Source organism: Staurois parvus, unplaced genomic scaffold, assembly GCF_062004578.1.
Source record: "Staurois parvus isolate SC_StPar_1 unplaced genomic scaffold, SC_StPar_1.0 ptg001026l, whole genome shotgun sequence".
Classification (NCBI taxonomy): domain Eukaryota; kingdom Metazoa; phylum Chordata; class Amphibia; order Anura; family Ranidae; genus Staurois; species Staurois parvus.
Window position 1 is genome coordinate 245,237 of NW_028318822.1, and position 24,887 is coordinate 270,123.

At 48.4% G+C, this 24,887-nt stretch overlaps 1 protein-coding gene across 1 annotated transcript in view; it reads right to left on the reverse strand.

Moving 5' to 3' along the window:
* The window catches only part of LOC149441086 (uncharacterized), a 48,696-nt gene that overhangs the window by 4,266 nt on the left and 19,543 nt on the right, over positions 1-24,887 (reverse strand). Inside the window, 3 exon segments of the mRNA XM_089657725.1 lie at positions 18,092-18,215; positions 18,302-18,436; positions 19,853-19,913. Of these exon segments, the coding sequence (XP_089513851.1) occupies positions 18,092-18,215; positions 18,302-18,436; positions 19,853-19,913 (320 nt within the window).

Below are 24,887 nucleotides of genomic sequence, written 5' to 3' on the forward strand. Positions count from 1 at the left end.
GCACTGATGAGGTGGCACAAGTAGGCAGCACTCATGGGCACTGATAGGCAGCACTGATATGCAATGATGAGCACTGATAGGCGGAACTGATGGGCACTGATGGATGGCACTGCTAGGCAGCACTGATGGGTGGCACTGTTGGCTCACAGGTGGGTGGCACTGCTGGGCACAGGTGGGCGGCACTGGTTGGTGCCCTGATGATCGGTGCCGATCTGTCCTCTGAGAATTGCTGGTTATCAGCAATACTTTCCTCACGCTGTGACAAGTGCAGCCGATAACCGGCAACTGCATTTACTGATGATCTACTGTGTCATTGGACACAGCTGATCGTGAGGTAAAAAGCCGCTGTGATTGGCCTTTTACCACATCATGTGATCAGCTGTGTCTGTAAGACACAGCGATCACAGAGATCACTGGGTGCGTGCCCCGTCATATGATGCCCTCCCAGGACTGGACAACCACGCTGTAGCTGTAATTCGGCTATAGCGCGGTTGTCAAGTGGTTAATATTTCCTTAAAGCACTCCCACTTCTCTTCAGTGTTCTCTGTTACAAGAATTTGATCCCTTTTAGCATCATGTAGTATGGAGGGCAGCTTAGTAAAGTTGGCTCATTTAGGGCAGCACAGTGGCTAAATGGTTAGCACTTCCACATGGCAGTACTAGGGTTGTTGGTTCGAAGCCCAACCACGGCACCACCTGCCTGGAGTTTGCATGATCTCCCTGTGCCTGTGTGGGTTTCCTCTGGGTACTCCAGTTTCCTCTAACACGCCAAAGACATGCTGGTAGGTTACTTGGCTCCTGTCTATATTGGCCCCCGTATGTGTATGTCTGGATGTGAGTTAGGGACCTTAGATTGTACACCCCTTGAGGGTTCAGAACTGATGTGAATGAATGTATGTATATATAAAGTGCTGCATAAATTGATGACACTATATAAGTATCTATAATAAATAAATGTGAAATTTAGTGATCCTGTCCTACCCTCACGTATCCTTGTCCTATAATTTATGGCAAATGCAATTACTCTGTGATCACTGTTACCTAAATTATCCCTTATTTCCACAACTGAAATCAGCTCTGTCTTATTTCTAAATACTAGGTCCAGCAGAGTGCAGTCTCTAGTTGAGGCTTCCACCATTTAACTCATGAAATCATCCTGTATTACATTCAGGAAATTATGACCTATGTTAAGTTAACCACTTTCTGCCTGGCCAATGTAGATAGCTGGGCAGGAGCTTATCGATCCAGGAGGACACACCCAAACGATCTCACACGTGCCCCCTGGGGCACACAGCAGCACGATCTGTGACCTTTGTGCTCGTTGGACACAGGATCACAAGTTCTTGGTACCAGGCCGCTGTGAATAGCCCTGGTACTTCCTGATTGCTGCGACAAATCACAGCGATCAGATGTCCAGTAGTAAACAATTGTCACGAATGCCATCCATTCATGATGGAATTGTTTACTAAAGTAACCTCTGTGATTGTTCACAGTGATCACATGGTACAGGGCCAATCACAGTAACTCTCTACCATGTGAAAGCTGTGGCAAATCACAGCAATCACAATAGTAAATAATGCCATCATGAATGGATGCCATTCGTGACACTTAAAACAATTGCTTATACAGTTGTCACTGTAATAAGCAATTATAGTGTAACCACCCCCCCCCCCAGAGTAGTACAGCACTACTCCGGTGACAGTATGAACAAATATTGTAACAAAAATGTAAGAAAAAATTATATAGTACATTTAATTTCAGTCACAGTATCCCTGTTCACCGCCACACCAGTTGTACTGTCCCTAATCACCGCCTCACCAGTTACAATGTCCCCAATCACTGCCACACCAGTTCCAGTGTCTCTGATCACCGCCACACCAGTTATATTGCCCCCAATCACCAACACACCAATTACAGTGTCTCTGCTCACTACCACACCAGTCATTTTGTACCTAAATCACTGCCACACCAGTCCCAGTGTCCCTGATAATGACCACAATACTCATATTATCCCTAATAACCACCACACCAGTCACTTTGTGCCTAATCACCATCACACCAGTCCCAGTGTCTCTGATCACCGCCACACCAGTCCCAGTGTCCCCGATCACCGCCACACCAGTCCCAGTGTCTCTGATCACCGCCACACCAGTCCCAGTGTCCCCGATCACCATCACACCAGTCCCAGTGTCCTTGACCACCGCCACACCAGTCCCAGTGTCCCCGATCACCGCCACACCAGTCCCAGTGTCTCTGATCACCGCCACACCAGTCCCAGTGTCCCCGATCACCATCACACCAGTCCCACTGTCTCTGATCACCGCCACACCAGTCCCAGTGTCCCCGATCACCGCCACACCAGTCCCAGTGTCCCCGATCACCACTATACCAGTCCCAGTGTCCCAGATCACGTCCACACCAGTCCCAGTGTTCCTGATCACCACTACATCAGTTCCAGTGTCTCTGATCACCGCCACACCAGTCTCAGTGTCTCTGATCACCGCCTCACCAGTCCTGTGTCTCTGATCACCGCCACACCAGTCCCAGTGTCCCTGATCACCGCCACACCAGTCCCAGTGTCCCTGATCACCGCCACACCAGTCCCAGTGTCCCTGATCACCGCCACACCAGTCCCAGTGTCCCTGATCACCGCCACACCAGTCCCAGTGTCCCTGATCACCGCCACACCAGTCCCAGTGTCCCTGATCACCGCCACACCAGTCCCAGTGTCCCTGATCACCGCCACACCAGTCCCAGTGTCCCTGATCACCGCCACACCAGTCCCAGTGTCCCTGATCACCGCCACACCAGTCCCAGTGTCCCTGATCACCGCCACACCAGTCCCAGTGTCCCTGATCACCGCCACACCAGTCCTAGTGTTCCTGATCACCGCCACACCAGTCCCAGTGTCTCTGATCATGACATACCAGTCCCAGTATGTCTGATCACCGCCACACCAGTCCCAGTATGTATGATCACCGCCACACCAGTCCCAGTGTTCCTGATCACCACCACACCAGTCTCAGTGTCTCTGATCACCATCACACCAGTCCCAGTATGTCTGATCACTGCCACACCAGTCCCAGTGTCCCTGATCACGACTACACCAGTCCTAGTGTTCCTGATCACCGCCACACCGGTCCCAGTGTCTCTGATCACCTCCACACCAGTCCCAGTGTCTCTGATCACCGTCGCACCAGTCCCAGTGTCCCTGATCACCACCACACCAGTCCTAGTGTTCCTGATCACCGCCACACCAGTCCCAGTGTCTCTGATCATGACATACCAGTCCCAGTATGTCTGATCACCGCCACACCAGTCCCAATATGTATGATCACCGCCACACCAGTCCCAGTGTTCCTGATCACCACCACACCAGTCCCAGTATGTATGATCACCGCCACACCAGTCCCAGTGTTCCTGATCACCACCACACCAGTCTCAGTGTCTCTGATCACCATCACACCAGTCCCAGTATGTCTGATCACTGCCACACCAGTCCCAGTGTCCCTGATCACGACTACACCAGTCCTAGTGTTCCTGATCACCGCCACACTGGTCCCAGTGTCTCTGATCACCTCCACACCAGTCCCAGTGTCTCTGATCACCGTCGCACCAGTCCCAGTGTCTCTCATCACCACCACACCAGTCCCAGTGTCCCTGATCACCACCACACCAGTCCCAGTGTCTCTGATCACCATCACACCAGTACCAGTATGTCTGATCACTGCCACACCAGTCCCAGTGTCTCTGATCACTGCCACACCAGTCCCAGTGTCCCTGATCACCACCACACCAGTCCTAGTGTTCCTGATCACCGCCACACCAGTCCTAGTGTTCATGATCACCGCCACACCAGTCCCAGTGTCCCTGATCACCACCACACCAGTCCTAGTGTTCCTGATCACCGCCACACCAGTCCCAGTGTCTCTGATCACCGCCACACCAGTCCTAGTGTTCCTGATCACCGCCACACCAGTCCCAGTGTCTCTGATCACCATCACACCAGTACCAGTATGTCTGATCACTGCCACACCAGTCCCAGTGTCTCTGATCACTGCCACACCAGTCCCAGTGTCCCTGATCACCACCACACCAGTCCTAGTGTTCCTGATCACCGCCACACCAGTCCTAGTGTTCATGATCACCGCCACACCAGTCCCAGTGTCCCTGATCACCACCACACCAGTCCTAGTGTTCCTGATCACCGCCACACCAGTCCCAGTGTCTCTGATCACCGCCACACCAGTCCCAGTGTCTCTGATCACCGCCACACCAGTCCTAGTGTTCCTGATCACCGCCACACCAGTCCCAGTGTCTCTGATCACCGCCACACCAGTCCCAGTGTCTCTGATCACCATCACACCAGTCCCAGTATGTCTGATCACTGCCACACCAGTCCCAGTGTCTCTGATCACTGCCACACCAGTCCCAATGTCCCTGATCACGACTACTCCAGTCTTAGTGTTCCTGATCACCGCCACACCGGTCCCAGTGTCTCTGATCACCTCTACACCAGTCCCAGTGTCTCTGATCACCTCCACACCAGTCCCAGTGTCTCTCATCACCACCACACCAGTCCCAGTGTCCCTGATCACCACCACACCAGTCCCAGTGTCCCTGATCACCATCACACCAGTCCCAGTGTCTCTGATCACCATCACACCAGTACCAGTATGTCTGATCACTGCCACACCAGTCCCAGTGTCCCTGATCACCACCACACCAGTGCTAGTGTTCCTGATCACCGCCACACCAGTGCTAGTGTCCCTGATCACCACCACACCATTGCTAGTGTTCCTGATCACCGCCACAACAGTCCCAGTGTCTCTGATCACCGCCACACCAGTCCCAGTGTCTTTGGTAATATACATAAGATGAGAGCACAAACGGTGGAGGTGTAGACGCATTGCTTTTGATTATCACACGAGGTGGACCGAGGAGCATCTCATTTCTATAGAACAGTGGATGCAAAATAACTATGGATCTTCCATGGACACTTACAGTCAGGTCCATAAATATTGGGACATCGACACAATTCTAACATTTTTGGCTCTATACACCACCACAATGGATTTGAAATGAAACAAATAAGATGTGCTTTAACGACAGACTGTCAGCTTTAATTTGAGGGTATTTACATCCAAATCAGGTGAACGGTGTAGGAATTACAACAGTTTGCATATGTGCCTCCCACTTGTTAAGGGACCAAAAGTAATGGGACAATTTGCTTCTCCGCTGTTCCATGGCCAGGTGTGTGTTATTCCCTCATTATCCCACATACAATGAGCAGATAAAAGGTCCAGAGTTCATTTCAAGTGTGCTATTTGCATTTGGAATCTGTTGCTGTCAACTCTCAAGATGAGATCCAAAGAGCTGTCACTATCAGTGAAGCAAGCCATCATTAGGCTGAAAAAACAAAGAAACCCATCAGAGAGATAGCAAAAACATTAGGCGTGGCCAAAACAAGTGTTTGGAACATTCTTAAAAAGAAGGAACGCACCGGTGAGCTCAGCAACACCAAAAGACCCGGAAGACCACGGAAAACAACTGTGGTGGATGACCGAAGAATTCTTTCCCTGGTGAAGAAAACACCCTTCACAACAGTTGTCCAGATCAAGAACACTCTCCAGGAGGTAGGTGTATGTGTGTCAAAGTCACCAATCAAGAGAAGACTTCACCAGAGTGAATACAGAGGGTTCACCACAAGATGGAAACCATTGGTGAGCCTCAAAAACAGGAAGGCCAGATTAGAGTTTGCCAAACGACATGTAAAAAAGCCTTCACAGTTCTGGAACAACATCCTATGGACAGATGAGACCGAGATCAACTTGTACCAGAGTGATGGGAAGAGAAGAGTATGGAGAAGGAAAGGAACTGCTCATGATCCTAAGCATACCACCTCATCAGTGAAGCATGGTGGTGGTAGTGTCATGGCGTGGGCATGTATGGCTGCCAATGGAACTGGTTCTCTTGTATTTATTGATGATGTGACTGCGGACAAAAGCAGCCGGATGAATTCTGAAGTGTTTCGGGAATATTATCTGCTCATATTCAGCCAAATGCTTCACAACTCATTGGACGCCGCTTCACAGTGCAGATGGACAATGACCCAAAGCAGACTGCAAAAGCAACCAAAGAGTTTTTTAAGGGAAAGAAGTGGAATGTTATGCAATGGCCAAGTCAATCACCTGACCTGAATCCGATTGAGCATTTCACTTGCTGAAGACAAAACTGAAGGGAAAATGCCCCAAGAACAAGCAGGAACTGAAGACAGTTGCAGTAGAGGCCTGGCAGAGCATCACCAGGGATGAAACCCAGCGTCTGGTGATGTCTATGCGTTCCACACTTCAGGCTGTAATTGACTGCAAAGGATTTGCAACCAAGTATTAAAAAGTGAGAGTTTGATTTATGATTATTATTCTGTCCCATTATTTTTGGTCTCTTAACAAGTGGGAGGCACATATGCAAACTGTTGTAATTCCTACACCGTCCACCTGCTTTGGATGTAAATACCCTCAAATTAAAGCTGACAGTCTGCAGTTAAAGCACATCTTGTTCGTTTCATTTCAAATCCATTGTGGTGGTGTATAGAGCCAAAAATGTTAGAATTGTGTCCATGTCCCAATATTTATGGACCTGACTGTATATATAGTTCATTTGTTGGATGATTTAAGTTGTTTATTTATTGATAGTGAAGCGTGGCACCAAATTGCTATTTAACAGTGTGTAGAGAGCTTCATGGAATGTGTTTCCATGGCTGAGCAGCTGCATCCAAGCCTTACATCACCAAGTGCAATGCAAACCGTCGGATGCCGTGGTGTAAAGCACGCCACCACTGGACTCTAGAGCAGGGGAGACGTGTTCTATGGAGTGACCAATCACGCTTCTTTGTCTGGCAATCCAGACAGTTTGGTGGAGGGGGGATTATGGTGTGGGTTGTCTTTCAGGGGTTGGGCTTGGCCCCCTAGTTCCAGTGCAGGGAACTCTTAAGGCGTCAGCATACCAAGACATTTTGGACAATTTCATGCTCCCAACTTTGTGGGAAGAGTTTGGGGATGGCCCCTTCCTGTTCCAACATGACTGCACACCAGTGCACAAAGCAAGGTCCATAAAGACATGGAGGAGCCAGTTTGGGGTGGAGGAACTTGACTGGCCTGCACAGAGTCCTGACCTCAACCCCATAGAACACCTTTGGGATGAATTAGAGCGGAGACTGCGAGCCAGGCCTCCTCCCCCGACATCAGTGCCTGACCTGACAAATGTGCTTCTGGAAGAATGGTCCAACCTTCCCATAGACACCCTCCTAAACCTTGTGGACGGCCTTCCCAGAAGAGTTGAAGCTGTTATAGCTGCAAAGGGTGGGGCCAACTCAATATTGAACCCTACGGATTAAGACTGGGAGGCCATTAAAGGTCATGTGTGTGGAAAGGGTGGGGCCAACTCAATATTGAACCCTACGGATTAAGACTGGGAGGCCATTAAAGGTCATGTGTGTGGAAAGGCAGGCCGACCAATACTTTCGGCAGTATAGTGTAGGTGTGAACGGATGACCAAGTAGCCACCTTGCAAACTTGAGTAACTAAAACAGAATGATGATACAACCGGGACATGCTCAGCACCGTGGTAGGAGTGCACTGTAACAGGAAACGAAGGCTGATGGCCCAAGAGAGCATATTCCTGAACTACCATCTGGTCAATCCACCAAGAAAAAGTGGAAGATGCCACAGCTTAGGTTCAGGTGTGTGTAAAGGCAGGCATCCCAATACCTTTGTCAAGTGACAAAAAAAATTACAACTTAAAAAAAAATCCCCATGCCTTTTGCTAAATACCTTAGAACACGGGTGTCAAACTGGCGGCCCTCCAGCTGTTGCCAAACTACAAGTCCCATGAGGCATTGCAAGATTGACAGTTACAAGCATGACTCCCAATTGCATAGGCATGATGGGAATTGTAATTTCGCAATAGCTGGAGGGCCGCCAGTTTGATACCCCTGCCTTAGACCATGGGTGTCAAACTGGCGGCCCTCCAGCTGTTGCCAAACTACAAGTCCCATGAGGCATCGCAAGATTGACAGTTACAAGCATGCCTCCCAAAGGCAGAGGCATGATGGGACTTGTAGTTTTGCAACAGCTGGAGGGCCGCCAGTATGACAACCCTGCCTTAGACTGTCAACTTTGCAAAAAAAAGGGTAATTTGGGAGGTATTTGTAGTCTCCTGGCATTCTAGGGCCTCAAGAAATGAGATAGGCCTTAGTACATCAGGACTGATCAATTTTCAAATATCCAGTATATCCCATAGTTCATGGACTCTATAACTTTCACACAGACTAAATAATATACACTGATTTAGGTTATTTTTACCACACAAATGCAGCTGAATACATTTTGGCCTATATTTAACTTCTTTGCAAAACTTTGACATAAACTAGGGAAACAAAAATGTGTTTTATCCAAAATTTGGGGATTTTGTTTGATTATATAGCAAAAAATAAAAAACCCAGTAGTGATTAAATACCACCATAAGGATACCACCACATAAAATTTCATTTGGGTACAGCGTTGCATGACTGAGTAATTTCTATTCAAAGTGTGACTGAGCTGAAAGCATAAATATGGCTTTGGCTGGAAGGGGGTGAAAGTGAGTAATGAGGTGGGGTTAAGATCCCTCAGCGTTAGTTCTGCTCAGAAACAGGGCTTAGATAACTCATTGTCTGCTTACATTTCAAAAGACTGGAAAATCATCCTCTGTACTGCAATTAGCTCAAGTAAGATTAGATGTTATTCAACTTCAGTGTCTTATTGAAGAGTTAAGCTGCCTGTGGATGGTGCCAAGGCAGCAGGTGACCATATTGTCTGGACAGACAGGGTTTAATAGAGGTATGCTAGTGCATAAAGTGGCATTTGAAACAGAAAAGTAGGAGTACTACGTGCCCCTTAGTCATTCAAATTGGGGGGGGGGAGAAAGAGTCTGAGGGCTTGCATATTTTTAAAGGGGCTTCCAGGTTCCAATAAGCCTCTGCCCACTGATCAGCAGGCCAGGTTGCTGTCGGAGAGCATCTTTTCACCATCAACAGGGGGACAAGGTTCTTTGCCAGGGCAGTACCAAGGTAAGGCACCCCCAGTGTTGGGACAAGAGCCAAGGGCGAACATGCCAAACTGCCCCCTGTAGCAAACTGGCTCATCAGAGTTGGACGCAGAGTTCCCCTTTTCTATTAGAGGTATTCCTCAGTCCTTCATTCCCTACCCCCTCCCTTCCTGAGAGGCACAGTGACAGATGGTGTGGGTCAACCGCAGGTTAAGGCATCCTTAGTCCGGTGCCGAGCAGTCTGCGAAAGTGTAGCCTTCCTCACCTAAGTCATGATAAGGCCACCTCAGAGAATTGGGAAGCACTGACCCCAGAACTGTGTAGGCTCACCCATCATAAAACAGATAAGGCAGCTTCTCCCAGGACTTGAAAGAGATTGTAACCTCACAAAACCTAACAATTAAAGCTGACAGAATGAAATGAACATTCCTCAACTCAGGTTTTTTCCCCTATGTTTCATGTCATGGATTATGACAGATGTTGGTTCTAATTCAGAGTTCGCCCGACCGACCCCTCCCAAAACAGCGTAGTGGCCAGTATTCAGAGCCACCCCCCCCTGGCAGGGGAATTTTAAAAAGACAGGCTGGCAAGCCTAAGGGAAGAAAAACACATCTCCTGATCTTAACATCGTAACAGCAGGAGATCAAAGACCCTTTCCGATCTGTAACTTGGATCTGCTTACAAACCAAGGCGTATTGGCAAGTAACTTAACCCTTTAACTTCCTTCCTAGTATCTCTTTGCTGTGTTGTGGGTCTTTATCTATATATAGATATATATCTTAGTTACATCTTTTTCTGTAAATATTTTTTTGCACCTATTTGACTCTTTTAGTAATAAATCTTTCTTTCTGAAAGTGTTAAACTGTTTCTAAGCGCTTACTTGCAATTCACAAATTCCTGCCTTTTGAAGAGACGCTACTGTGTTTGTTTAATCCTCTGCCCAATCGGCCTGCAGTGACCATATTGGACAGGCGACTTTTCAACTATTACAGTGTATATTTGATAACGGGAGTTTCCCAGTCTCCGACAAAAGTGGTGGTGGCAGTAGAGGGTTAGTTGCGTAATTAACCCAACCCAGTAACAAGCGCATTCAGGCTGCAGGCACCGATTGTAGCCCATTAGCTGGACAATCGCTGTGCAGGGTGCAGCTGGGTGTGGCCTTTTTACGCGCATCACACCGCGGTTTTAGATCGGCCGGTCCTTTGGTCACGAGTTTGGTGAGAAGGTCTAGGGTCTGACGCCGCAGGCGTGACGTATTATTGTTGGTCGCAGTCAGGCGATTGTCGCATGTTGAGGGTGGCGATCGTGACATATTGGCTGGCAGCGTACGTGGGATAATTGCATTAAGAGCTTCAGTGCAGTGTTAAAAATTGGCTCTGCACTGAAGGATTGTAACCTTTATGGAAACAGTCCTTAGAAACAAGTGGTGCATAATATATATATATATATATATATATAGAGAGAGAGAGAGAGAGAGAGAGAGAGAGAGAGAGAGAGAGAGAGAGAGAGAGAGAGAGAGAGAGAGAGAGAGCGCAACAGCTCCTTCCTTTCCCTACTTTTCTCTTCTATCTTTGCTTGCAATAATGCAGATTACGAGAAAATGAGCAAAGGTGATTTGAAGGCTGAATGTGCCTCACGAGGATTGGACGTCGGTCGCAAAACTCGTGAAGATTTGATTAGTGATCTAGTGGAGTATGATATCCGAGCAGATCAGAACTCGGGGGAACTTGAACATGGAGGGGTTCCCGTTACCCACATTGCCAGTGGCTCAGAGACGGCCTCACAGGATGGGCATACAGAGACTGACACTGGAAGATCACCAAATGTTATCGTCACACCACCGCCTGAGCGCGCCGGTACCGTGGTGCCTGTAACCAGCAGAGACTCTTCTCAGATGCAGGAAGCCCTGAAACGCCTCACGGAGACAGATCTGGAGGCATACCTGCGGTTCCTTGAACGCCAGGCTGACAGAGAAACGGCGGAACGCCAAGCAGCGGCTGACAGAGAAACTGCGGAACTCCAAGCAGCGGCTGACAGAGAAACTGCGGAACGCCAAGCTGAGAGAGGAAAGCCAAGCTGAGAGAGAGGCGGTGCAGAGGGAAGCTGATCGTCGGCACGAGCTGGAGATGGCAAGGCTCCAGCCACAGCGACCGGGTCAGAACCTCGGGTCCCTAGATCACAGGGAAGCCACTATTTCCGTGGGCGCAGCCAAGTTTCCAGTGATGGAAAAGGACAGTGACATTGACACGTACTTACTGTCCTTTGAAAAAACGTGCCATCAGTACCATGTGCCCCAAACACAATGGGTTCGGTACCTGACACCAGGGCTACGAGGCAAGGCCCTGGACACATTTGTTGAATTGCCAGAGGGGCAAGATGATGATTATGAACTTGATTATCATTATGAAGATGCCATCATCCGGAAGTACCAGATGACCCCGGAAGTGTACCGCAAGCGGTTCAGGTCCATGCAGAAGGGACCTGGGGACTCTTACACGGATGTGGCAAGTCGCTTATGCACCACATTCCGACAGTGGACTAAGGGACTGAAAGCTAATTCCTATGAATCTTTGGAGGATCTCATGATCCGAGATCAACTCTTGCACATTTGTCCAGCAGACGTCAGACAGTTCGTCTTGGAGAGGGAGCCAGCATCTACTACAGCTGCAGCAGACCTGGCAGATACCTTCGTCCACACGCGAGTGCCTGAACCTCGCAAGGCTCCTCGGAACAGCTAGAAAGGGGGGAAATCGTCCCTAGCAACCTCTCCTACTTCGGTGAGACCAGCTTCACCTCCGCCCAACCCTGCAGCGCTTGGAGCCAAGCCATTCCTGCCTGACACCCGCAGATGTTTCACCTGTGGGAAAGCCGGACATCTCAGGACGCAGTGTCCTGAGCAGAAGCAGACGACATCATCTGGCCAGCCGGCCAGCAACTCTTCTTCTGTGCTGTTCGTTCGCAGGAAGATGCGGGTAACCCCCGCCAACTTGCAGCCCGTTACCGTGGGCAACCGGTCTGCAACTGGTTTCCGGGACACCGGGGCAGAAGTTAGCTTGATCCGCCCAGGGCTGATTGAGCCACAGAACCTCATCCCAGGAAAGTTCCTGACCCTCACAGGAGTTGGGGGGACCCGTTCACGTATACCCTGTGCAAAGGTATTCCTAGATTGGGGTGAGGTGGATGAGAGAGGTGGGGGTCTCAGATGAACTGCCCACCCCTGTTTTGTTGGGTGCTGACCTAGGCACTCTTCTTTCGTATTATGCTCCTGCCGAGAAGACCCGGAAGGGCCCTCTGGAACTCTCTGGACCAGCCAAGGTACTGTGGACAGATATTGGGGTAATGTCTGGGCCACCGGTGGATGGACAGAGGGAGGGGGCTGGGAATGGTGTGGGGCTGCAGGAGTCTCCATTAGCTGGAGAACAAGAAGAAATCCCCTTGTCTGGGGAGGTATTGAACTCATGTGTCATTGATATTATGAACGTGACTGTTGATAATGGGTGTAATGACAATGGGGATGATATTAACAATGTCAGCAACATTGATGGTAATGTCAGTATTGTTGAGGTTGGTAATGCTAACAATGAGTATGATATTCATGATGAAACAAAGGATGCATTTTCAGTGTTGGGGGTCACCCACGGTGCTGTACAGGGGGCTGAGGTACAATCTCTGGGGGCTGAGCAAAAGGATGGTCTGGATAGACCTGTCCCTTGCCCAGGCTCAAAAGATTGTGCCTTGATAAGTGCCCAGCCGTTGGCCTTGCATAGGACTAGGCAGCCGGCTGGGACTTGTAGTTCCACGCCTCAGGCAGCACTGAAAAGCGATTCCCAAAGGAACTTCAGTAGTCCGCTAGCTGTGAGTTGCCCTGCTAAGGAGGGTACACAACAGCCGACTGGGACTTGTAGTTCCACGCTTCAGGCAACACTGAAAAGCAATTCCCAAAGGAGCTTCAGCGGTCAGCTAGCTGTGCCTTGTAGTCCCAGGAGCAAGGCAGCTCTGGAAAGCCATTCATATGGAGATTTCAGGCCCGGGCTAGGTGTGAACCCCCCTGCTGGAAAGAGTAAACAAAAGAGCAGGGAGGCTAGAATGACTGGCCTAGTCACTGGGAGCTGGGAGCCTGGAAGCCTGTTACTTGATCTCATGTGTCATGGTGAGTCAACAGGCAGACAGACAGATGTCATGGGCAAAGTCAGCACGCTTGGATTGGGGGTGCAAGGGGCCGTTTTGAGGTGGACGCTTGGATTACAGAGAGAGGGCTGCAGTCCTCAGATCCAATCACTAATCCCTTCCCCTCCGGTTTCGAAGCTGCTGGAAATGCCTTTGATAGATGGTGTCTGGATTCAGAAGGTGCAGGCTGACTGGGCCACAGAGACCAAGGGGATGGCACAGTCAGGAATCCAGGGGTCAGCTAGAGTCTGGGCATCCCTGGTAGTCGCGGTCCTCAAGCAGGATACGATGACCAGGCTTTCTGAGGACCTTGGAAAACTGAACGCCAGCCCTGTGGTTGTGGCCTACCGCATGCCCAGGAGCCATGAGGACATGGAGCATCCGGAGGGTGCCCGCTGTTTTACCATCATGGACCTGAGCAAAGGGTATTGGCCACCTTCTCTAACCCGGCAGGCTCAAGACGAGGCAGCCTTCGCTACCCCATGTGGCTTGCCTGAATCCACAGGAAAGCTAGTTGGGGTTGAGAACGCGCCGACCGCCTCTCCAGCGGTCAGGAATGGCCATCCATGCGGAGTGGAACTGGGTGCAGTTGTCCACTTTAGGGGACTTGCAGTGTTTGGCCCTGTCTGGGAAGAGCAACCTGGGCCCCTGTCACTAGTCAGGAACAAACCGCCCATGCCTAGTCTGACAGTGGAGAAGGGTAACTGTCAGAGGGGCATGTCAGTGGTTCAGTTTGGGAACACACCGGTAAAAAGAGACCCCCAGAGGTCTGGGCATGGGGAGACTGAGGCAGTTGAGGCCTGGTCTGCTCCCCAGGCCAAAAAGCAGGTTACGTCAGTCGTGGGTGCAGCTAGCTATGGTAAGACGCCTGGATGCAACGATCATGGCTCAGCTGGACCTGTGACTGACCTAGCAGGCAGGAAACTGGAGGAACTGGTGTCCTGGATGCTAGCAGGTAACAAGGACTGTCCATCTTGGATGAAGGTACCGGTGGACACCCATGGGAGGCGAGGTCCAGAATTCGCCTATCCGGTTCCGGTTCCCACGGGCGCTACTACCTTCAGGCCAGATGTAGTCCTAAGCCTGAGGAAGAAGATAGGAGAGGGAAATCTCCTTCTCTACCTCGACAAGAAGCTACATATTAATATGTTAGCAAATGACACCCCTGAGCCGAAGTGTTTTGTGAACAGGTGGGCACCCCGGCAGTTGCCATGGGATTTGGATAGGCACAGCCGACTGGTACCCACCCGTGACCACTCACTTGGTCGGCCCAGCAGTGTTGCTGGGGAGAACGGCCTCCTTTTCAGACCGAATTTGGTTCTCCCGCAGTGCAGCGGTACCAGGACAACCCAAGAGGAACCTCTGGACAGAGGTCGGTTGCGTCAGGAGGGGACTTGTAGTCCCCTCCCTGGCAACTACCTGAGGGGGAGGTGTAGCAAACTGGCTCATCAGAGTTGGACGCGGAGTTCCCCTTTTCTATTAGAGGTATTCCTCAGTCCTTCATTCCCTACCCCCTCCCTTCCTAAGAGGCACAGTGACAGATGGTGTGGGTCAAAAGCAGGTTAAGGCATCCTTAGTCCGGTGCCGAGCAGTCTGCGAAAGTGTAGCCTTCCTCACCTAAGTCATGATAAGGCCACCTCAGAGAATTGGGAAGCACTGACCCGAAAACTTGTGTAGGCTCACACATCATAAAACAGATAAGGCAGCTTCTCCCAGGACTTGAAAGAGATTGTAACCTCACAAGACCTAACAGTTAAAGATGACAGAATGAAATGAACATTCCTCAACTCAGGTTTTTTCCCTATGTTTCATGTCATGGATTATGACAGATGTTGGTTCTAATTCAGAGTTCTTCCGACCGACCCCTCCCAAAACAGCGTATTGGCCAGTATTCAGAGCCACCCCCCCCCTGCAGGGGAATTTTAAAAAGACAGGCTGGCAAGCCTGAAGCAAGCAAAAACACATCTGATCTATCGTAACAGCAGGAGATCAAAGACCCTTTCCGCTCTGTAACTTGGATCTGCTTACAAACCAAGGCGTATTGGCAAGTAACTTAACCGTTTAATTTCCTTCCTAGTATCTCTTTGCTGTGTTGTGGGTCTTTATCTATATTTAGATATATATCTTAGTTACATCTTTTTCTGTAAATATTTTTTTGCACCTGTTTGACTCTTTTAGTAATAAATCTTTCTTTCTGAAAGTGTTAAACTGTTTCCAAGCGCTTACTTGCAATTCACGAATTCCTGCCTTTTGAAGAGACGCTACTGTGTTTGTTTAATCCACTGCCCAATCGACCTGCAGTGACCGTATAGGACAGGCGACTTTTCAACCATTACAGTGTATATTTGATAACGGGAGTTTCCCAGTCTCCGACAAAAGTGGTGGTGGCAGTAGAGGGTTAGTTGCGTAATTAACCCGACCCAGTAACAAGCGCATTCAGGCTGCAGGCACAGATTGTAGCCCATTAGCTGGACAATCGCTATGCAGGGTGCAGCTGGGTGTGGCCTTGTTACGCATGTCACACCGCAGTTTTAGATCGGTCGGTCCTTTGGTCACGAGTTTGGTGAGAAGGTCTGGGGTCTGACGCCGCGGGCGTGACGTATTATTGTTGGTCGCGGTCGTGCGATTGTCGCATGTTGAGGGTGGTGATCGGGCGACCGTGACACCCCCCCTCACCAAGATATATGAGCATTTTGTAACAGAGAAAAATCTGCTTGCCTACCCCTAAGCATAAATTCCCCCTCCTCCTAGTTCAAATTCACCCCCCTGCTGAAATCCTTCCTCCAAACATAATTCTTGTCTCCTAAATCTACTCAGCACAAATGACCCCCCTCCAAAAAAATTACCTCTCCTAGCACAAATCCTCTGAGTACTCATCCTCTCCTACACTTCAAATCCCCCCTCCTAGCAAAAATCCCCCCCCAACAAAAAATCCCCTCCTAGTACAAATACCCCCCAATCATCCCTACAAGCTTAACCCCCCCTCCCTCTACCATATCACCTCTTCTAGCACAAAATCTCCAAATTCCTGCTCCTAGCACAAATCCCCCCCCAAACAAAAATTTCCTCTCCTAGCATAATTCCCCTCCCCCTCTACCATATCACCTCTTCTAGCACAACCCCCAAATCCCTCCTCCTAGAACAAATCTTCTTCCCCCCTCCCAATAAAAATCCCCCCAAATCACCACTCCTAGCACCCCCAACACTTACCCCCTGCCGCTTTTCATATTCCCCCTCCCAACACTAATCCCCTCCCTCTCAATCTCCATGCAATGCTCCCTCACCTCACATGATACCACAGAGCCCAGGGCAGCGGCCCCTCCTGCCCACCCCACCCCTTGTCCCAGCCCTGGGAACCCCCTCCCATGTTGAAGGCAGGTGGCCTGGTTTGGTTCAGAAGGGAGATGCCCTCTCGCACCCTCCTTTCCTCTCCTGCCAGGCTGCATGCTCAGATAAGGTTCTGTTACATATTTTTAGGAGGAACCTTTTTTTTTTTGCACGGGGTTCCCTATTAACATTGATACCAGACCCTCACCTAGGGTCCTAATGACTATCATCTCCAATTTTGAGGTGGATTCTGTTCTAAAATTTGAAGACGACATAATGTTAGTTGGTGAATAGGGGATGGAGACGAGGCTGCATATGGACAGGTTATAAGAAGACTAGTGGGATGGTGAAGAGACAATCATTTACAGCTAAAGGTGGATAAGACCAAGAAAACGTTTGTAGGTTTCAGGACTAGTTATGGGGCAGAGGTCAGGAGGGTGCCGGAGGATTGTTTTTTGAAAACAATAATTAGGGAGGATCTCTCATGGACAGGGGCATGTATCCCGACCGTTGACCAAGGACCACCAGAGATTGTACTTCTTGAGGAAGCTGTGGAGGCCAGGCTTTTTGGTCCTCCTCAGCTTCCATAAGACTTCCTTCTAGAGTGTGCTGGTTAATCACATTTCTCTGTGGCAAGGGACATGCACGGCAAATGCCTTACCAAGGGCAAAAAATACTGCACAGAAAATTATTAAAGGGGTGTATTTTCTAAGTATTGAGGAGCTAGAGGAGGTGCCTTCAAAGATCTTTTTAATATCCTGGAGCATAGCTCCCATCCAGTGCATATGTCTACAGTGTTACCTATTTCCTCTTCTACCACAAGACTGCAAAACAGCTTCTTCCTGCAGTCCATATGGTTTTTGAATGCTGGAGGCATTTTAGGGTTAAATTAAAAGTTCAGTATGTATTTATTATGACATGTATGTGCTGTTTTTATGACAAGTGTTTAACGTGAGGTATGTGATGTCCTATTGTAAGCAGGCTGCATCTACATTTCATTTTATGATGATTTTTTTTTATTGTAAAATGATAATACATTTCCTGATTCTGAGATGAACGAAATCCCCAACTGTTTGTTTTCAAACAGAAGTAAGTGGCCAAGATATATACATTGAGTCTGCAGACACTGGGACTTGTATGGCGTTGATCAGGGACACTGGGACTGGTGTGACGATGATCAACGTGCCAGACGGGTATCATTACAAGACGGCGACTATTATCGTCTTCTGTGGAATCCCGGGAATACAGAGGATGGGGACATCTCTCTGGTGAGTTCCCATGACTGGATCCATCTACCTGATGATGGTGAGGGATGGTGTGACCTTCCTGTGTGGAATCCCGGGAATACAGAGGATGGAGACATCTCTCTGGTGGGTTCCCATGACTGGATCCATCTGTAGGAAACACACACACTGACTGAATCCATTGTTTCTATGTGTTTATCAGATGATGGGGGATCTAGGTGGATCCTCCGTACTGCTCTCTCCTTTACAATAAAGTCTCCTCTTACCCGGTGATGTGAGGGGCGGCTGATTGTCCATCATGACGTCCTTGTAGAGATCCTTGTGTCCTTCTAAATACTCCCACTCCTCCATGGAGAAATAGACAGTGACATCCTGACACCTTATAGGAACCTGACACACACAATGATACAGTTACCATCCAGACACATCCCTTGTCTGTTACTGGAGAATGTCCCAGAATTCCCGGCACCGCTCACCTCTCCTGTCAGCAGCTCCATCATCTTCTTGGTGACTTCTAGAATCTTCTGCATGTCGTGTCTCTGAGGTTTCAGGGAGTCACATGGAGGCACTGTGATGGTCATATGATCACCTGACTTCAGAAGAGGAAAACTCTGTATTCAAACAAAACCAGTAATATCATGTCACATTCCCAGAATCCTACTCACCTCTCCGGTCAGGTCTGTGTTTTATTAATAGAGAGAAGAGTGATGTCATGTGACCTCCCAGAATCCTCCTCACCTCTCCAGTCAGGTCTGTGTTTTATTAATAGAGATAAGAGTGATGTCATGTGACCTCCCAGAATCCTCCTCACCTCTCCGGTCAGGTCTGTGTTTTATTAATAGAGAGAAGAGTGATGTCATGTGACCTCCCAGAATCCTCCTCACCTCTCCGGTCAGGTCTGTGTTTTATTAATAGAGATAAGAGTGATGTCATGTGACCTCCCAGAATCCTCCTCACCTCTCCGGTCAGGTCTGTGTTTTATTAATAGAGAGAAGAGTGATGTCATGTGACCTCCCAGAATCCTCCTCACCTCTCCAGTCAGGCCTGTTTTATTAATAGAGATAAGAGTGATGTCATGTGACCTCCCAGAATCCTCCTCACCTCTCTGGTCAGGTCTGTGTTTTATTAATAGAGATAAGAGTGATGTCATGTGACCTCCCAGAATCCTACTCACCTCTCCGGTCAGCTCTGTGTTTTATTAATAGAGAGAAGAGTGATGTCATGTGACCTCCCAGAATCCTCCTCACCTCTCCGGTCAGGTCTGTGTTTTATTAATAGAGAGAAGAGTGATGTCATGTGACCTCCCAGAATCCTCCTCACCTCTCCAGTCAGGTCTGTGTTTTATTAATAGAGATAAGAGTGATGTCATGTGACCTCCCAGAATCCTCCTCACCTCTCCGGTCAGGTCTGTGTTTTATTAATAGAGAGAAGAGTGATGTCATGTGACCTCCCAGAATCCTCCTCACCTCTCCGGTCAGGTCTGTGTTTTATTAATAGAGATAAGAGTGATGTCATGTGACCTCCCAGAATCCTCCTCACCTCTCCGGTCAGTTCTGTGTTTTATTAATAGAGAGAAGAGTGATGTCATGTGACCTCCCAGAATCCTCCTCACCTCTCCAGTCAGGCCTGTTTTATTAATAGAGATAAGAGTGATGTCATGTGACCTCCCAGAATCCTCCTCACCTCTCTGGTCAGGTCTGTGTTTTATTAATAGAGATAAGAGTGATGTCATGTGACCTCCCAGAATCCTCCTCACCTCTCCGGTCAGCAGGTAGATGACCTCCAGTGTGAAGTTTAGTATCTTCTCAGTCATGTGACTCCGGTCCTCCTCCATCCTCATTGGTGCCATCATTTGATCTATACAGGTCTCCTTGTAGACGAATAACTTTGGGAAATGAAAAAATGATTTGGATGGTATTGGTCACACGATAATAGGATGTGGCTATGAGGGGTGTAATAGGAGGGTTGCTGGACATTTAACGGACTAGTGATCCCATAAGAACACATTTTTGTTTAACTCTTCAGACCCTCTTGGCCTGTCGGATCAGAAATTCCCTTTTCTTTGTTGGGTTTCTATTGTTTCTGAATCTGCAGACAAGGAATGATAAATACGATCATTCATCTGTCTTATTGTTTTGCACTGAGGCAGTGATTAGTGGTCAATATAGTGTCATCATGATGTTTTGGAAGGGGGAACATGCTGGCTAATAATTGTGAGATCTCCAGCTACAAGGCTCCAATCTCTCACAGCCTGCTGACTGACAGGAGTGATGCCACTGTCACTCTCTGCAGTAAGAGATGCGGTTGAGTTGGACAGAATGAGGTTGCTGCTGGTGGAGTAGAGAGCTGCAGGGGAGGATTCTGTTCTGATCCCTCCAATGGCAGCCCAGTGTGGGTAGGAGGAGGACAACAAGGGGTGAAGGGTTTGTTCTCCTGGTTGCTAAGTATCTTGTAATATCCCACACATTGCACAGACTGGCATTGGGATCCTAGGGCTCTGAACTCCAGTACCAAACACTTCCAGAGCCTGTGCCATGGTAAGGTACTGGACTGCTCCCCCCAGATACAAACCCCTCTGGTGAGGTACACAAACAGACCTCCTCTGAAAAATGAACATCCACCAAGGGTTGAAGGACAGCCCTTTTTCATTACACCTGGTACCCTGGAACATATTGCTGGAAAAAAGTGAAGGCTGCCTTTATTTCCTAGCAGGAGTTCCATAAGGAGGTCTGAATTGGAAAAGCAGGTGGGAGGACCATCAGAGAGCAAGAACATCTCTCACTTAGGGGTTGATTTACAGTTGCAAGAAAAAGTATGTGAACCCCTTGGGATTACGTGGAGTTTTGCATGAATTGGGCATAAAATGTGCTCTGAACGTCATCTAAGTCACAACAATAGAAGAACACAGTCTGCTGAACATAATACTACACAAACATTAGATGTTGCCATGGTTTAATTGCACATAACATGTAAACATTCACAGTGCAGGGAGGAAAAAGTATGTGAACCTTTGGACTTAATAACTGGTTGACCCTCCTTTGGCAGCAATAACCTCAACCAAACGTTTCCTGTAGTTGCAGATCAGACCTGCACAACGATCTGGAGTCATTTTGGACCACTCCTCTTCACAAAACTGTTTCAGTGTAGCAATATTCTTGGGATGTCTGGTGTGAATCGCTCTCTTAAGGTCATGCCACAGCTTTTTAATCGGGTTGAGGTCAGGACTCTGACTGGGCCACTCCAGAAGGTGTATTAAGTGCTGTTGCAGCCATTGTTTTGTTGAATTACTTGTATGCTTTGGGTCATTGTCCTGTTGCATCACCCATCCTCTGCGGAGCTTCAGTTGGCGGACAGATGGTCGTACGTTTTCCTGCAAAATGTCTTGATAAACTCTGGAAATCATTTTCCCATCAATGACAACAATCCGTCCAGGCCCTGAGGCAGCAAAGCAGCCCCAAACCATGATGCTCCCTCCGCCATGTTTTACAGTGGGGATGAGGTTTTGATGTTGGTGTGCTGTGCCTTTTTTTCTCCACACATAGTGTTGTGTGTTCTTCCCAAACAACTCAATCTTGGTTTCATCTGTCCACAGTATATTTTGCCAGTAGTGCTGTGGAACATCCAGGTGCTCTTTTGCAAACTTCAAACGTGCTGCAATATTCTTTTTGGACAGCAATGGCTTCCTCCGTGGTGTCCTCCCATGTACTCCATTCTTGTTTAATGTTTTCCTTATTGTAGATGTGTCAACAAAAATGTTAGCATGTGCCAGAGATTTCTGTAGGTCTTTAGCTGACACTCTGGGATTCTTCTTTACCTCATGCAGCATTCTACGCTGTGCTCTTGCAGTCATTTTTACAGGACGACCACGCCTAGGGAGAGTAGCAACAGTGCTAAACTTTCTCCATTTGTAGACAGTCTGTCTTACCGTGGACACATGAACATCAAGGCTTTTGGAGATACTTTGGTAACCCTTTCCAGCTTCATGCAAGTCAACAATTCTTGATCGTAGGTCTTCTGAGAGCTCTTTTCTGCGAGGCATGGTTCACATCAGACAGTGCTTCTTGAAACCAGTAAACCCAAAACAGGTGTGTGTTTTTTAAGGGCAGGACAGCTGTCAGCAACACATCCAATATCATCCCACTGATTGGAGTCAAGGTTGGCTCACTCCTGGCTCCAATTAGCTCTGGGAGAAGTCATTAAGCTAGTGCCTCACATACTTTTTCCACCCTGCACTGTGAATGTTTAGTATTATGTTCAGCAGACTTTGTTCTTCTATTGTTGTGACTTAGATGACGTTCAGAGCACATTTTATGCCCAATTCATGCAAAATTCCACGTAATCCCAAGGGGTTCACATACTTTTTCTTGCAACTGTACTAAAACTGGAGAGTGCAAAATCTGGTGAAGCTGTGCATAGAAACCAATCAGGTTCCAGATTGTTTTTTGTCAAAGCTTAATTGAACAAGCTGAAGTTAGAAGCTGACTGGCCACCATGTACAGCTGCACCAGATGTTGCACTCTCTGGGTTTACTAAATCAACCTCTCAGTGTCCTCCAGCCTCATCTTCCCTCAAAGCCCTGAGGGGCTCCAAAGTCCTTCGGCCTCAGCACCCCTGAAGAGACCCCTACAGTCCTTCAGCACCCCTTACTCCCCCTCAGCTCCTCTACTTCCCTCAGAGTCTTCAGCATTTTCCTCCCTCTGACACCAATGATGGAACATATTCTTCATGGCCGGCTGGGGAATGTTTTCTTCCTCCTGGCCAGCAATGTAAGGGGCTCTGTGCTCCCTACCCCTGACCCCGGCACTCCATCATTGTGTTGGCTGCATAGTGTAATGATTGCCCATTGGCTGCCTGTGTAGTGTCATCATTGCCCTTTGTAGGCCATGTATGGTCAGGATGGTCCTTGTCTTGTCTATTTATTGTCAGTGCTGTTTGTTTAGAGGACCATATTACTAGAATTTATCTCCACAATGAGGAGAATGTTCCGGCCCCGGAAGTGGGGGAATGTTGTGCCCCTGAAGGGGTTAATCTGGGTTCCCACACTATATATGTGTGTATCATCATCTGCTGGAGATAAAAGATGTCATAGTGACTATGGAGGAAGAGGACGGACGTGACTATGGAGGAAGAGGACGGACGTGACTATGGAGGAAGAGGAAGGACGTGACTATGGAGGAAGAGAACGGACGTGGCTATGGAGGAAGAGGACGGACGTGGCTATGGAGGAAGCGGACGGACGTGACTATGGAGGAAGAGGACGGACGTGACTATGGAGGAAGAGGACGGACGTGACTATGGAGGAAGAGGAAGGACGTGACTATGGAGGAAGAGGACGGACGTGACTATGGAGGAAGAGGACGGACGTGACTATGGAGGAAGAGGAAGGACGTGACTATGGAGGAAGAGGAAGGACGTGACTATGGAGGAAGAGGAAGGACGTGACTATAGAGGAGGAGGACGGACGTGACTATGGAGGAAGAGGACGGACGTGACTATGGAGGAAGAGGAAGGACGTGACTATGGGGGAAGAGGACGGACGTGACTATGGAGGAAGAGGACGGACGTGACTATGGGGGAAGAGGACGGACGTGACTATGGGGGAAGAGGACGGACGTGACTATGGGGGAAGAGGACGGACGTGACTATGGGGGAAGAGGACGGACGTGACTATGGGGGAAGAGGACGGACGTGACTATGGAGGAAGAGGACGGACATGATGGGGGGGTTACTGGGTGTAAATAGGAAATAACATCTTATTACCTCCTCTGCTGCCACTTCCACCAACGTCTCCTCTCTACTTCATCCCAACTCACCTCTTGCCCAGAACTTCCTGTCTGTACCTGACATCACTTCCTGTCTGTACATGACATCACTTCCTGTGTGTTTTCTATAGAGACTTCCTGTCTGGGTAGAAGTGAGATCCCCACCTTGTGGAGCTCAGAAGAACTGCAGCCCCGAGAAGCGTCTGGTAGTGTGACCCCAGCCTTGTGCTGGGTGTGTATGGACTGTAGATCCTTATAGAGGGGTCACCTCCACTCCTTCTCCAATTGATCACCAATGTAATGAACCACTACACTGACCACTAGGGATGAGGTTCTGGTTTAGTTGTTAGAGAGTAGGGATGAGCTGGTCTCCCCCTAAAAGGTGGGAACTGGGCATCATACAGAAGAGACATTTCTACTACAGGCGTACAGTTTACGAATGCCTCAGTTATTGTAATTTTCAGTTTACGAATGTTTTTGCAATACAAAGCAAGTTGCATTTACATAGTTACATAGTTAGTCTGGCTAAAAAAAGAAAAAAGTTCATCCAGTTCAAAAAAAAATAAAAGTTATAATTCTACACCCACAGTTGATCCAGAGGAAGGCAAAAAAAAACCCAGCAAAGCACGATCCAATTTGCTCCTGCAGGGGAAAAATTCCTTCCCAAATTGCACCTGGGAGGTTTATAGCGCCGGCCGCGTACTTTTAAAGTGCACTTTATAAAGAGTTTTGAACAGATAAGACTTTTTACTTTTTTCTGACCTCCAGAATGGATTAATTGGTTTTCAATGCATTCCTATGGGACCGATTCACAAAAACGAAACTGATACGAGGCATGGAGGAGATCAGCTTTGAGGAAAGATTTGAGGAACTGAATTTATTCTCTCTTGGGAAGAGGAAATTAAGGGGGGATATGATCTCCATGTATAATACATAAGGGGGATATGATCTCCATGTATAATACATAAGGGGGGATATGATCTCCATGTATAATACATAAGGGGGGATATGATCTCCATGTATAATACATAAGGGGGATATGATCTCCATGTATAATACATAAGGGGGGATATGATCACCATGTATAATACATAAGGGGGATATGATCTCCATGTATAATACATAAGGGGGGATATGATCTCCATGTATAATACATAAGGGGGGATATGATCACCATGTATAATACATAAGGGGGGGATATGATCACCATGTATAATACATAAGGGGGGATATGATCTCCATGTATAATACATAAGGGGGGATATGATCTTTATGTATAATACATAAGGGGGGGATATGA